At 41.9% G+C, this 13,859-nt stretch overlaps 1 protein-coding gene across 1 annotated transcript; it reads left to right on the top strand.

Moving 5' to 3' along the window:
• Window positions 1-8,314: 8,314 nt before the first annotated feature.
• ankrd63.L (ankyrin repeat domain 63 L homeolog) lies at window positions 8,315-10,037 on the top strand. The gene has a single exon (XM_018231226.2). The coding sequence runs from the start codon at window positions 8,662-8,664 to the stop codon at window positions 9,646-9,648; it is 987 nt and encodes a 328-aa protein (XP_018086715.1). The 5' UTR covers window positions 8,315-8,661; the 3' UTR covers window positions 9,649-10,037.
• Window positions 10,038-13,859: the final 3,822 nt, after the last annotated feature.

The following is a 13,859-nucleotide window of genomic DNA, read 5'->3' as shown; positions in this document are numbered from 1 at the left end:
AGCACGCATAGAAAGCAATAACCCTCAATATTGGAGCTATCTTTGAACTAAACATTGGCCTGTGGGCATTTTGCAATCCCTTCATTTTCACATTATATGATATTGGGCAATGCTGTTTTGTTTCTAAGTTTTGGAATTTTCCTATCAGGACCAACATGGATTCACTAAATTGAACCATAACTATAACTAAGAAATCTATAACTACAATTTTGTATCTATTGTTCCAAAGCCTTCTTATCCTTTAACACTAACGGATTACCAAGTTTTTTACACAATAGCATGCGATTTTCCCATATCTGATTAATACAATCAGCCTTTGGGGTTATGTCCTTAGAGAAGGGATCCCTTCAGCTTCATATGCAGCGCTGCTTAGTTTTTAAATGGTTTTAATTCTATGTGATTATTATGGCATGGTGGCGAATAAAAATTGCTTTTTATTTTATTCTAATGTGTATCTACTTGCATTATCTCTAGATCGTTTCTGACACTTGCATTGTTGAGTTAAAAGTCCCTTGTGGTTTTCGTTTTCATATTGCTAATTTAGTGGACACCCCAATACCAGTAGTCAGATATAATCTCATTAAATCTTATCTTAGTCACTTTGTTGTTGGCTGCACATGTATTGTTATTGCTACTTTTTATTACTCATCTTTCTATTCAGGCCTCTCCTATTCATATTCCAGTCTCTTATTCAGTTGTTAGGGTAATTTGGACCCTAGCAACCAGACTGCTGAAATTGCAAACTGGAGAGCTGCTGAATAAAGAGCTAAATAACTCAAAAACCACAAATAATAAAAAATGAAATCCAATTGCAAATTGTCTCAGAATAGCAGTCTCTACATCATACTAAAAGTTAATTTAAAGGTGAACAACCCCCTTTAAATACACCACTTATCCAGTACCAAGCACTGTTCTGCAGGCTGACCATAAGGCCTTAAAGTACCCAGATCTGTTCTGCAGGATGGCCTTATGATACGGTCCTTTGCTGGCTCAATGCATGATAGATTGTGGGTTTATCACTTATTGTTATATAAAGGCTTAGGCTCGGCCTGCCTGCTGTTTTGCAACTGAAGCCGTTCTAATTAGCCATCGGCACCTGGGCTTTGAATCCCAGCAAATGTTGTAAACAATAAAGCAGTCCCCAGAGCCAATGTCTCAGGCACAAAGGGGAACATAATAACCACAATTCACAGTGGAGGAAAATGTTCTGTACGACTGCTCAGCTCATTAATGTGGTTTCCTACAGCTTCCAAACTGCTCATACCAGTGCAAAGCTGATAGGGACTCAGGTGTGTCAAGGTCTTCTTGGGCAGTTCCATGGTGCTCTGCATGCCATCAGTCCTCACAGCTTATGTACCCTTAACAAGATATACAATGTCACCCAAAAGTTCTGTGACAAAATATATTGTATAGTTTTATTTCCCCATTAAAAACGGAACCCAGTCTTCCAAATTTCCCAGTAATGGAACTAGAAATGAATGGCAAAATCATTTTAGGGCCCCATAAACTTTTATTTTAAGACCATGTGATTTCATATGGTCATTGAACTTCTCTGTGACTTGTAATATCCTTATTAGTCACTATATATATATATATATATATATATATATATATATATATATATATATATATATATTCACTAATGCACACCAGCCATGCCCAATAATGACCCCTGAAAAGTGTGGGAATGGGAAAGAAGAGAACGAGGGGGACAAAAGAGGCCGTAGGATGGAGGGAAGAAAAGATGAATATTTGGAATGAGGCAAAAACTATTTTAGAAAATGGTGGAAAAAGAGGTGGAAGGATGGTGGTCAATTATATAATAAAATATAAGGAGACAGTTAAAAATAAATCAAAAAGAAGGGAAAGAAAAGTCAAAGAACAATGCTGCCTGGTTGCTAGGAAATATGAGGATATTAGAAGTTACCTCGGAGTTCCATGACCTGTATATTAGAAGTTACCTCGGAGTTCCATGACCTGTTTAAAAATACGAGGCCTTCAGCCATGAAACTCCTCGGTAACAGATGTACTTTGTACTATTTCTTAGCTGACACTTAAACCATCACAGTTAAAAGTCAGTGTCAGTGGAAGTGCAGCAGAGCCACTAGCAAGGATGAGGGGGAGGACAAGTAACAGCATGTAATTAGCCTGTTTGTAGTCATGAACACAACTTGCAATGGGAATCAGCCCAAAATGTTTTGTGTTAATCACAACTACATTAAAGGTTAACTATTTACATTGCTCCTTGATGCTAAGGGCTAAATACAAAGTATCCTGTGCATCAGAAGTGTTCGTCCCTATTTGGGTATAACTTTTTGCTTCTTCCCTACATGCTGCATTTGAGCTAGGTGCCACAGACTACTCCACAAATATTTATTTAGAATTTCAGCACTTGATGATGCTGCATTAAAGTCTATATGGCTTCTGCTACATTGTTTTAGGACTCAAAACCACCAGTTCAGGGAACAGACAGATTCTACAATCACTGATAAGGTACAAGTAGAAGGAAAGGCTGTATTTACTTGGGGTGCCAAAAGTTAAGCACCCCCAAGTGATTGTATTTACTTACCTGACACCCCAGGTCGGTGCTCCTATCAGCAGAAAACTGCACTGGTCCGGGGGTTTTTCCAGTGAGCAACACAGAGCGATCCTTTTCCTGCTTCTTCTTTCTTCCTGCAGCTGAGCATGCGCAGCGGAGCTAAAAGCCGAACTTTAACGACAAAGTTGGCTATTCCATTCTACTGAGTATGCGTCTGCCCCGGGAAATTTGAAGAAAGAAGCCGATCACTCTGTGGTGTTTGCTGGAAGAACCCCCGGACCAGTGCAGTTTTCCGGTTATAGGAGCACCGGCCTGGTCTGTCAGGTAAGTAAATACAATCCCTTGGGAGTGCCTAACTTTTGGCACCCCCAAGTAAATACAGCCTTTCCTTCTCCGTTAAATAATAGTGATGTGATGGTTGACAAAATGTTGACCGGCAACCAACCCTACCCCGTCTGCATCATTGTGTGTGTCTGTGATTTGGCACTGACCAATGGTGATATGTGGTATCAACGTGGCCATTTATCAAAGGGTGAAAATACAACAATATCTATTTTCACCTAGAAGTCCTATTAAAATGAAAAGAGGGCTGGGACATTTCTCTACAAAGGAGAAAGCAGGAAAGGGGTGAGATGCCAAAGGCATAAAGCAGGTAAGAGATACAGCACGGCAGGACTGGTACCAATTAGAACTGGTGTATGAATTAAGTGACAGACAACTGGCAATGTCGGTAGAAAACAGTGGGATAAACATTGGAACAGGGAAGGCATAGGATCAGCTCAGGAAGAGTAAGTTGCCAACATGACACAATTAGAGCACAATCCCACAGTGAGATGATGTTGGCACAGTAATACAGAGCCTGGCAAAGGGACAACCTGCCTCCAGCCCTGCCACCCAAGCCTCTCTCCCCGTGAACTGTTATTCTTTCAGTGTCTGGGGCAGCGGTGATAGATTTGGCCAGATTTTGAGCTGGGGACCACCGATTTTGTCCCAGTGTCCCGCTGTCCCAGTGGAGGAAAGTGAGACAGGCACTAGTGGCTATACAGAGAGAGAGAGAATACTGGCAAATGGTAAGGAGGGCAGTGAGATAATCCTGGCACAACTTTGGATCACAGACATATATGTATGACGCAATGACTACATAATGCACCAAAGTGCAATCACTGGAACTACTGCAGGTCATATTTATCAAGACATCATCAAAGCAATTCTGGGACATATATATATCATTTTTTTCCCCAGACATTTTTGGCCTGTTCTCATATTCCAGGAACTCTGACCCCACTTAATGGCTTTTTATCATTTATAGTAGCTGGTCAACTCCAGAATGTGGGTTAGGGCTCTTACAAATGAGAGCTGGTCCCATCCTTACAATGATGCATGTAAGTGTTTTGTGCACAAATTGTTCTCAAATATTGCCTATAGCTGCCATTCAGCCTTTAAGGGCTCTTACACACGGGTGTTTTTTTCTGCGTTTATCGCAAGTTTAAACGCAGGTTTGAGAGCAAACAAATAAATACCAATCTCGTGGCCTTATATCGTGCACTATGAGTATCTACCAATCTCATGGCCTTATATCTTGCACTATGAGTAGCTACCAATTTCGTGGCCTTATATCTTGCACTATGGGTATCTACCAATCTCATGGCCTTATATCTTGCACTATGGGTATCTACCAATCTCATGGCTTTATATCTTGCACTATGGGTTTCTACCAATCTCATGGCCTTATATCTTGCACTATGGGTATCTACCAATCTCATGGCTTTATATCTAGCACTATGGGTTTCTACCAATCTCGTGGCCTTATATCGTGCACTATGAGTATCTACCAATCTCGTGGCCTTATATATTGCACTATGGGTATCTACCAATTGCATGGCCTTATATCTTGCACTATGAGTATCTACCAATCTCGTGGCCTTATATATTGCACTATGGGTATCTACCAATTGCATGGCCTTATATCTTGCACTATGAGTATCTACCAATCTCGTGGCCTTATATATTGCACTATGGGTATCTACCAATTGCATGGCCTTATATCTTGCACTAGGAGTATCTACCAATCTCGTGGCCTTATATATTGCCCTATGGGTATCTACCAATTGCATGGCCTTATATCTTGCACTATGGGTATCTACCAATTGCATGGCCTTATATCTTGCACTATGGGTATCTACCAATTGCATGGCCTTATATCTTGCACTATGGGTATCTACCAATTGCATGGCCTTATATCTGGCACTATGGGTATCTTCCATTCTCATGGCCTTATATCTTGCACAATGAGTATCTACCAATCTCATGGCCTTATATCTTGCACTATGGATATCTGCCTGTTCCACACAATATCAGGACCAGACTGGTCTGTTAGGGAACCAAAGTATCTCCAAGTGGGCCCTAGAAGGTGCACAACATGCATTGGAACTTGTGTACAGCAGCCACTTTTTCATGATGGTAGGTTTCTGGCATGGGGTAGTGCTAATTTGACATCACATGACCCTCTTTTTCCAGCATTGCAGTAATGTAAGCAATACCTACCTAACTTAAAACAGGTCTGTGAACCTACCTAACTTAAATCAGGTCTTTTTGCCTACAAATCTTTAAAAAATGAATATACGATCTCCTCCTACTAGAAATCTCTAACACAATATGCTCTGAATCCAGCCCAAAATAATAATTCCTCAAAAGTGAAAAACAACTGTGGTACCTACATTAGCAGAATGAATTTCAGAAATGCAGGACATTCGCCTACACACAGATTCTGTTAAAGCAAAACTGAACCATTGGGCAACTTGGCGACCTCAATAAATGATTAGACATTGTATGAACTGTAAAAAATGATGGAACCTGCCAGACCATGAAACTGACCTATATCGTGTATAATGTAAAAGTGTATAAGATACTTATATAATTCACCCACCTAGCAGATACTATAACTAATTTGTTAAAAATATTGATAGAACGTAGTGGATACTCTCTATATAGATCTGAAATTTAAATATTTCACATTCTCTAACACAGGTTTCTCTGCCTGGAACCTCTCCTACCTGCCCCACATTTCCTAATAAAACCAAATCCTGGACGAGTATCCTTCAGATAATATATCATTGACAGTGGACAGATTCAGCAAACAAATGTTGAGATTTATGTTTGGGATATTTGTCCCTTCTTCTTCTTTTCTATATGTATTATAAATACAGTAGAGCTCCCGTTTTACGTTTTTCAGGGGACCGGAAAATAATGATGTCAAATCCAGGAGAATGTAAAATCAGTGAAATCTATTATGCATAATATATAGGTGGGACCACAAAACAACACTGTAAAATGAGGGGAAACGTATAATCAGGGGGTTCTACTGTATGCAACTGGTACATTAATATACATATGTTATAACTGCACAACTTTGTGTGTGTTCGAAAATTTAAACTGTTGTTAAACTCAAATTAAAATTGTAAAAAATAAATAAATAAAAAGGTACCAGAAAGCATTTGCCATTGCATTATATAAGCGAACGCTAACGAAAGGACCCAATAATGAGGGGGTATTAGCCATCACTGAGAGTGGGGAGACAGAAATCCATCTCCGCCACAGCTTCACGTCTTCTCTCTGCCATCTGCAAGCTGCTTATTCTCATCCCCGGGGCTTGATGGATTAATAGCAGCGAAATTGTTTAACGTGGGAAGGAAAATAGAAAGAATGATAGGTTTCCTGAGACTGCTCCACTCCCCAACGCCTCTTCTGTAACAAAGGAGGGGACGGGGAGATGTCTGAATTGTGACACAGTCCTATTTATGCACGGTGCCCTCCTACAGACTGGCAGCAAAATGCTACTTACTCCATCCAAAGTGCACAGTCATCATGCCATCCAAAGTGCCATCCCACTGCCACCGACCGACTGGCAGATTAGGCAGAGACAAAGCAAGAAACTGCTTTCTGCAACGATTTGTCTGGTGTCCGAGGTAACATGTCTGTGACTGAGGGTAATAAATACAGACATATTGCTTTTAAACCCCAAAGGGCTGGACGATATATGGCCAGACAACTAGTTCCGCCACTGATTAACAAAGAAAATGATCAGGGCAGTGATGCCATTCTCCTATAGGAATCTTCCTTCTGAGCAGTCATTGTGCTGCTGACACTCTATCATCTGTTTCAGAGCAAACACCCCGACGACCCTTGCTGCTTCCCTGGGTCTGACATGAGCAATTACAAGTGATTAACCACTTTCTTGTCCTTTAAAGGGGTTGTTCACCTTCCAAACACTATTTTTAGTTCAGTTGTTTTCAGATTGTTCCCCAGAAATAAAGTATTTTTTCAATTACTTTCCATTATTAATGTTTTACTGTTTTTCCAAAATCTAAGTTTAAAGTTGAATGTTCCTGTCTGTGGTGTTTGAGTCTGGCAGCTCAGTAATTCAGGTGCAGACTCTAAACTGTTAAATTTTGCAACATTTAGTCGATATATTTCTCAGCAGCATCTCTGGAGTATTAGCAACTATTGTATCAAGTCTAACAGCTGCCTGTAATGAAACCCAGAGATTCTGCTCAGCAGGGACAAACATAAGAAATGTATCAACTAAATCTATCCATTTACAACAGTTTCGGGGGTCTGCGACCCCCCAGCTGCTTTAGAAGGTGAAAAAAGACACTTTACACTACAATATTAGGAAAATGGTGACACATAGAAAGTAATTGGAAAAAAGTCTTTATTTCTGGTGATCTATCGGAAAACAACTGATTGAAGGTGAATAACCCTATTAAAGGGGATCTCCACCCAAAAACTGTGTTTTGCAAAAGGATATAATATGGACACGAAAACCCCAAATCGCTAGCACCCCTGCCCACTCTATTCACCTCTTTTTGGTTTTGTATAAAGAAAAAGAGGGAAAGTTTCCCCTTTCAATCAAAAGAACCACCCAGGGCAGATCTTAGATTCCTGCCGACTCCCCGTCTCTATTTGGGTGACTAAAAAAAAGGGGGTAATGTTTGTCCCCTATGTCTTTCTGTGTTGGACTTAACCCTTCAATCCAGTAGCTCCTTCTGTATTTATTTCCCCACTCAGTAAATAACCCTACAAAGTGCAAGTGCTTCATTTACATAAATGAATCAATTAACCTCTGTTGAGACTTTTAAAAAATTGATTTACATTTATAGCGTGATTTTGTGCTTCAATACGGTGCCGCTAAAAACTCCAATTCATTCAAATTCATTTTCAATTAACAGATAATTTATCAAATCCTTTTTTGGCACTCTAGCACTTTAGTATTGGAATTGGAATTGACCATCTACATTTTATTATTCACATTCGTAACATGAACTGAATTAGAATTTACAAATGACTATATATAGCAATTCATTGAAAATGAATTTGAATGAATTGGAGTTTTTAGCGGCACCGTATTGAAGCACAAAATGACGTTATAAATATAAATCTATTTTTTAAAAGCCTCAAGAGAGGTTAATTGATTAATTTATGTAAATGAAGCACTTGCACTTTGTAGGGTTATTTACTGAGTGGGGAAATAAATACAGAAGGAGCTACTGGATTGAAGGGTTAAGTCCAACACAGAAAGACATAGGGGACAAACATTACCCCCTTTTTTTTAGTCACCCAATTAGAGACTGGGAGTCAGCAGGAATCTAAGATCTTTTGATTGAAAGGGGATACTTTCCCTCTTTTTCTTTATACAAAACCACAAATACTGACATAAGTCAGATCCCCTTTTTCAATCAATTTTACACATCTGACGATAGATCAATTTTCCTTTTAATCTACTCTGTTCACCTCACAACAACTCTACCCATAAGCCCTTCCTGGCCTCCCCCAAAGCGAGGGCGTGTTTCCCGTTCCCCGGCTGTACCATTCGTCACTAAGTGCCGGGGAGAAGAGACTCTGTAACTTTTTCTCTGTGTGGCCGGCCCCCTCCCCAGCCTGCAGCATCACCGGTACCTGTTGCCATGGCGACAAGAAGTTATATAGAGCGATGTCTTGAGAGGCCGAAGGACTCACCCGACTTGGGGACTGACCGAAGCCGTGCTCTGAACTGTGTAATAAGTGCTGCTGAAGAACGACTACTTATTCCTACGGAAGCGCAGCGGGGACAATTACCGTAAAACATGCTCCGTCCCCGGGACCTGAAGCGCAGCTCGGGCACTCGGACCTTCCTGGACGCGATGCACGGGGGGAAGGTGCACCTGGCGCGCTTCGTGCTGGACGCTTTGGATCGGAAGATCGTGAACTCGCCGGCCGGGGAGCAAGGTCGCACTCCGCTCATGTTCGCCGTGTGTCTGCGGGAGTCCGAGCTCCGCACCAGGTTCATGCGCCTCCTGCTGGATAAAGGCGCCGATGTGAACGCGCAGGACGAGGCGGGACGCACGGCGCTCAGTCTTTCCTGTGAGCTGGGACACCTGGATGCGGTGAAGATGCTCGTGCAACACAACGCGGACCCCGAGATCCCCGACCGAGCAGGGAACAGAGCGCTGATGTACGCGGCATCGTGTGGCCGCAGCGCCGAGCTCCACTTCTTGCTCCGCTCCTACAAGCGCTTCGGTCTCCGCCTCGATGCCAAGAACCGGGCCGGGGTGTCCGCGCTGGAGGCGGCTCGTTTATCCGGCAACCGGGAGTGTGAGAAGGCGCTGAGCGGCCGCGAGAGCAGCAGACCTGGCAAAGAAGGGGACGGGGCCGGCAGGAGTCCCAAGCCTCTCTCTCGGCAGGTGCTGGAGCGCTTTGCGCGGCCATTCAGGAAGGCGGAGGAAGAGGAAAGACCCGCCCGCGCGCTACTCAATCGCTCAACTAGTTGCGCCCCTGCACCCCCCAACCAGCAGCCGCTCCCCTCCTGGAGGCAGAAGTCGCTACCGGAGAAGGAGCTGCTGGAGGTGCCGGGCTCTGCCCTGCTCAGAGCGAACACCTGGGATGGGCAACAGGCGCCTGGGGGCGGAGCTTCTCAGTGTGGTCGCCTGTTCCGCAGGGTCACATCGCCCGACTTCTACCAGGGCCTCCCTGCTGGCATTCTGCCCGGCTACCCCGGGGGCATGAGGAGGGACAGCAACTGCAGCAGGAGCCAACTCATCTTGCCCAGCGGCCGCCAGCCTCTTGTCCAGTGATTGTGGCACCTCAATAACTTACCCCCAGGCTACGAACTGGCCCCTGATGGACAAAAGTGTTTCCTAAGAAATAGGGCTACTGTATGGGCTACTGTATGGGCTACTGTATGGGCTGCATCTCCCCATGTTGGACAGTCTCCTGGAGGAGCAACTGAGGGGGGCAGCAAGAAAGTAACCTGATTAGGGTAGTATTTACCCTTGGAAACTGCTTCCTGCTAAACAACATCTGCCCCTAGAGACTCACACAGAAGCTCATAACCTATGGCTCTGGCCTGAACATTGGGTCCAGCCTGTATAATTGGGGTTTTTGATGCAGGAATATGTCTTACACCTGCTCTGTATTTCCCATTCTTAGACTGTAGAGATTAAAATGATTTTTTTATCATCAATTCTGAGTCCAAGCTTCAGCTCCACATCTTATTCCAAAGTCTAATCGTTGCACTAAAGGGATTGTGGCCTCCCCCCAACCACCCAGGGAAATGTTATCCTATGGAATGAAAAATGGGACACTAATTTGCCTCTAATGCAAAGACCTTTCATTATGGAACAATAAACGTGGCTTCTAGATGGGCACAAAACTCCAAGGGTGTGGACTGACTGTCAGTTATTGGCAAAATGAAGGGAGGTTCCCCTGATGGCCAGTAGACAAACCAAACAGCTCTTGCCATTATATATTCTTCCATAGTAAGACTCATACTGGACTTCCCACTAGTAAATACTGACCTATCACACACTCCCTGCCTCTCAGATACACAGGAACACTCACTATGGCTGGTAGACATTTCACAGAATTTTTCTGTGAAATGTCTTTTTCATAGAAATGTCTTTTTCATAGAAAAAAACGTTTTTTCTGTTCTGATGATCAAATTGACTTGGGTCAGTGTGAGAAAAACTTTACTAAATGCTCTGGCCATTAATGTCCTCTCCTGGGACCACATTCCTCGTGCAAGTGAGCGGATACTTTACGGCAATTCCTGATTGTCATATAACTGTACGGGCAGACATTCATCTTGTAGTTTGTAATACTTCTAACAACTGGTTACATTCCATATACCATAACTGTATGATAGAGTCTCTATGTTAAAGGGGAACTTCACCTTAACTTATGTATGTACCCAGTATGTTTTATAGGTGGGTATATTCTATGCAAAATATTCCCACAAACCCCCCCTCCCCGTATTACTTTTTTCTGCAGCTGCCATCTGGTTGCCAGAGTCATCATACCTAGCAACCAGACTGACAGCGAAGGTCCAATTTTATTGCTATTCTCATTTTTATTGCCTGTTTTTTCTTTCTCGGTTTATCTTACATTTTGATTTCAAGACTGCTACCTGGTTGCTAGGTTTTTTCGCCCCATATCAACTGGACAGTTTTATTTCCAAGAGCTGCAAAACACAAAATGTAAATAATGTAAAATAAAACACACCCAAAAATAAGTAATAAGACCAGTTGCAACCTGTGTACTAATTCTACTGCCTTGACCATACTAGCACTTACATTTAAGGTGAACCGTCCCTTGGAAGGGGTTGTTCAGCTTTGAGTTAACTTTTAGTACGATTTGCAATTGTTTTTCATTTTATTTGTGATTTTCGAGTTGGAAATCTCCAAATTACTACATTTATTTGAATAAGAGACTGGAATATGAAAAGGAGCGGGCCAAAATAGACGAGTAATAAAAAGTAGCAATAACGATACAGTTGTAGCCTTACAGATCATTTGTTTTTTAGATGGGGTCAGTGACCCCCGTTTGAAAGCTGGAAACAGAAGAAAAAGGCAAATAATTCAAAAACTATAACAAATACACAATGAAGACCTATTGAACAGTTGCTTAGAATTGCCCACTCTATGACATACTAAAAGTGAACCACCCCTTTAAGGTTACCTGATCATGGGAAAGTCAAATCATGGGCACAGTGCAGCTCAGCAACTTGCATTTATTAGACGTGCCCCTGATTGCACCCATGAACTAGTAGCCTCGTTTTAGTTTACTGGTAATCATTTATAAAGCTGTTTACATAACCTTTTCCTTAATTCCCGAACATGTCTATGGAAGAAGGCTCTTCGGGCCAGATCGGTAGTTGTTTATGGAAAATATAAGCAATGTTGTCCCTGCCGCTATTCACTAACACTGATCTAATCACCTTGAATGGGTGGCTTCCTATTGGATGCAGTAGCAAAGCTCTGTACTGTACATGTGGCCCACAGGAAGGTTCTATTACTGTAACCAGTAATTTGCAGTGGTAGATGCCACCTTTCCCAGCCCTACATTACAGAGCAACCTGGATCAGCATTCCCATCATACCCTTTTGTGGTGGCCGTGGCTTCATGCCATGTTATTTTTCATGTGAAGCCCCTTTTTAGTGCCTATTATTTTGTAAACCCTAATAAAATGAATCTTTATAAAAGAGACTCAATACATTTCCTTTGGCTGTCACGTGACGTTACTGAACAGGTAATCCATCACAATAGCGACTTTATTTATTTTTTTTGCAGGGGATGGTATCACTGTATATTTGTTATATACACTTTATATGCAAGTTAGTGCTTTTTTCTTGAAATGTAACTCAGCATGTTGGGACTTGTAGTACATCATGTACTTTAGTTATGGCTGTTTTATAAAGCAAATAAAGAATGATTTCCAGCCCTATGTTCATCTTGCAAAGAGCTAGAGACTGCGCTTTGTTAGTGTATAACCATTACCAGTTCCTAGCTAGTAGTTGTGGAGTTCCAATATAGTTGGGCTTATATGAGTTGTATCAACAATGAGTAACTTTACTCCTGGTCAGAAATCCATTGCAATCAATCAAATCTAACCAGTGATTGATCACTATAGGACACTGCCCAGGTGCAAACGTGTCTCCCCATGTTTATATTTGATAAATGACTCCAGTGTTTTGATCTCTGGTGTGCCATAACCATAAAGGCAAAGTTCACCTTTCCATATTATTTTGCAGGCTGATGCAATCCAAAATAAGTTACTATTGACTTTCAAAATGTTCACGTTCTGCTTACCAACAGACTTCTATGCATGGGAAAGATTTGCTGTTTTCTATTATTTTCCTATTTCCTGTGTTAATTCCCTATTCTTCTTTCAACCCGTCATTTAAGCCACTGCATGGTTGTTAGGTTCAGTGACCCTAGCAACTCAAAAACAGTTTAGCGCATGAGAATGACTAGTTTAGCTTCCTAAGGTAGAAATAATAAGTGCTACATGACATCCATTCCATGTCTGCTTTCTCTATAGTTACACCACTAGACAGTAGGCTGATTAGTAATGAGCAATGAACTCACATCCACACCACATGGCAGGTCAGAAATCAGTGCAGTCTGCGTCAGCTTCTATCATTGAGGAACCTTATTTTCCGCTTGATGATTTCCAGCAAACGTTAAGCTTCTCAGCAGCTGCCCCAGGGCACACTGATCATGTGCAATATCATCATAGGAAGAGGGACATTTTTATATTTGGGAAGGCAAATCAAAGGCATTTCTGCACAGATTACTATATAGTGTTCCGGGGCCAATCCCATATAATACTCCAGAAGACATGGCATGATAAATACAAGGCTAATCCCCAGAACACAGAAAAAAATATAGTTCCGGTTTCATCGTTAACACATTGTAGGTTAAAAGAACTGTCAGTCTAATTTCCCAGAATATATGTCAGGGCGTGTCAATAACATGTATATACCACCAAACTGTGTTCATAGTTGGTTAAGATTGGGAGCTCCTGTGGACAAGTTTGAAAGGCTGGATCATAGCTGTTAAAGGGCTGCAGAACTTCTATGCTGGTACAATAAGTTCATTATATAAAATACATCATTCCTGCCCATATTTATTTTTAGGCGTAAGTTCTCCTTTAAAGTTAATTTTCAGATGAAGTTGCTTTAATCCCTAACAAACCTTACACCATGTTTGCAGTGTTTCCTTACTGAATGACACTTTGATCATCATTTCGAACAAACGAGTCTGAGGTTTATATTCCAATAATAAACTGCCTCTATAATGTGCTCATATTCATTGTGTAGAGGAGTGAAGAATAGTTCTGAAAACAAGAGGTTGGCCATTGTCTGGAGATGATCCAGGGCAACATTTACTGATATTCAGGGTGCAGCATGATGGGGAAGTTCTGAAGCCTGCATAAAGTGGTACAGATATAGGATCCGTTATCTGGAAACCTGTAATCCAGAAAGCACTGTGAATTACAGAAAGGT

This window comes from Xenopus laevis, chromosome 8L (genome assembly GCF_017654675.1).
Source record: "Xenopus laevis strain J_2021 chromosome 8L, Xenopus_laevis_v10.1, whole genome shotgun sequence".
In the NCBI taxonomy this organism is placed as follows: Eukaryota; Metazoa; Chordata; class Amphibia; order Anura; family Pipidae; genus Xenopus; species Xenopus laevis.
The sequence above is the reverse complement of the archived record's forward strand: the minus strand, read 5'-3'. Positions and strand labels throughout refer to the sequence as shown.

Coding starts and splice junctions, on each gene's coding strand:
- ankrd63.L (XM_018231226.2), top strand. CDS start 8,662: ATGCTCCGTCCCCGGGACCTGAAGCGCAGCTCGGGCACTCGGACCTTC.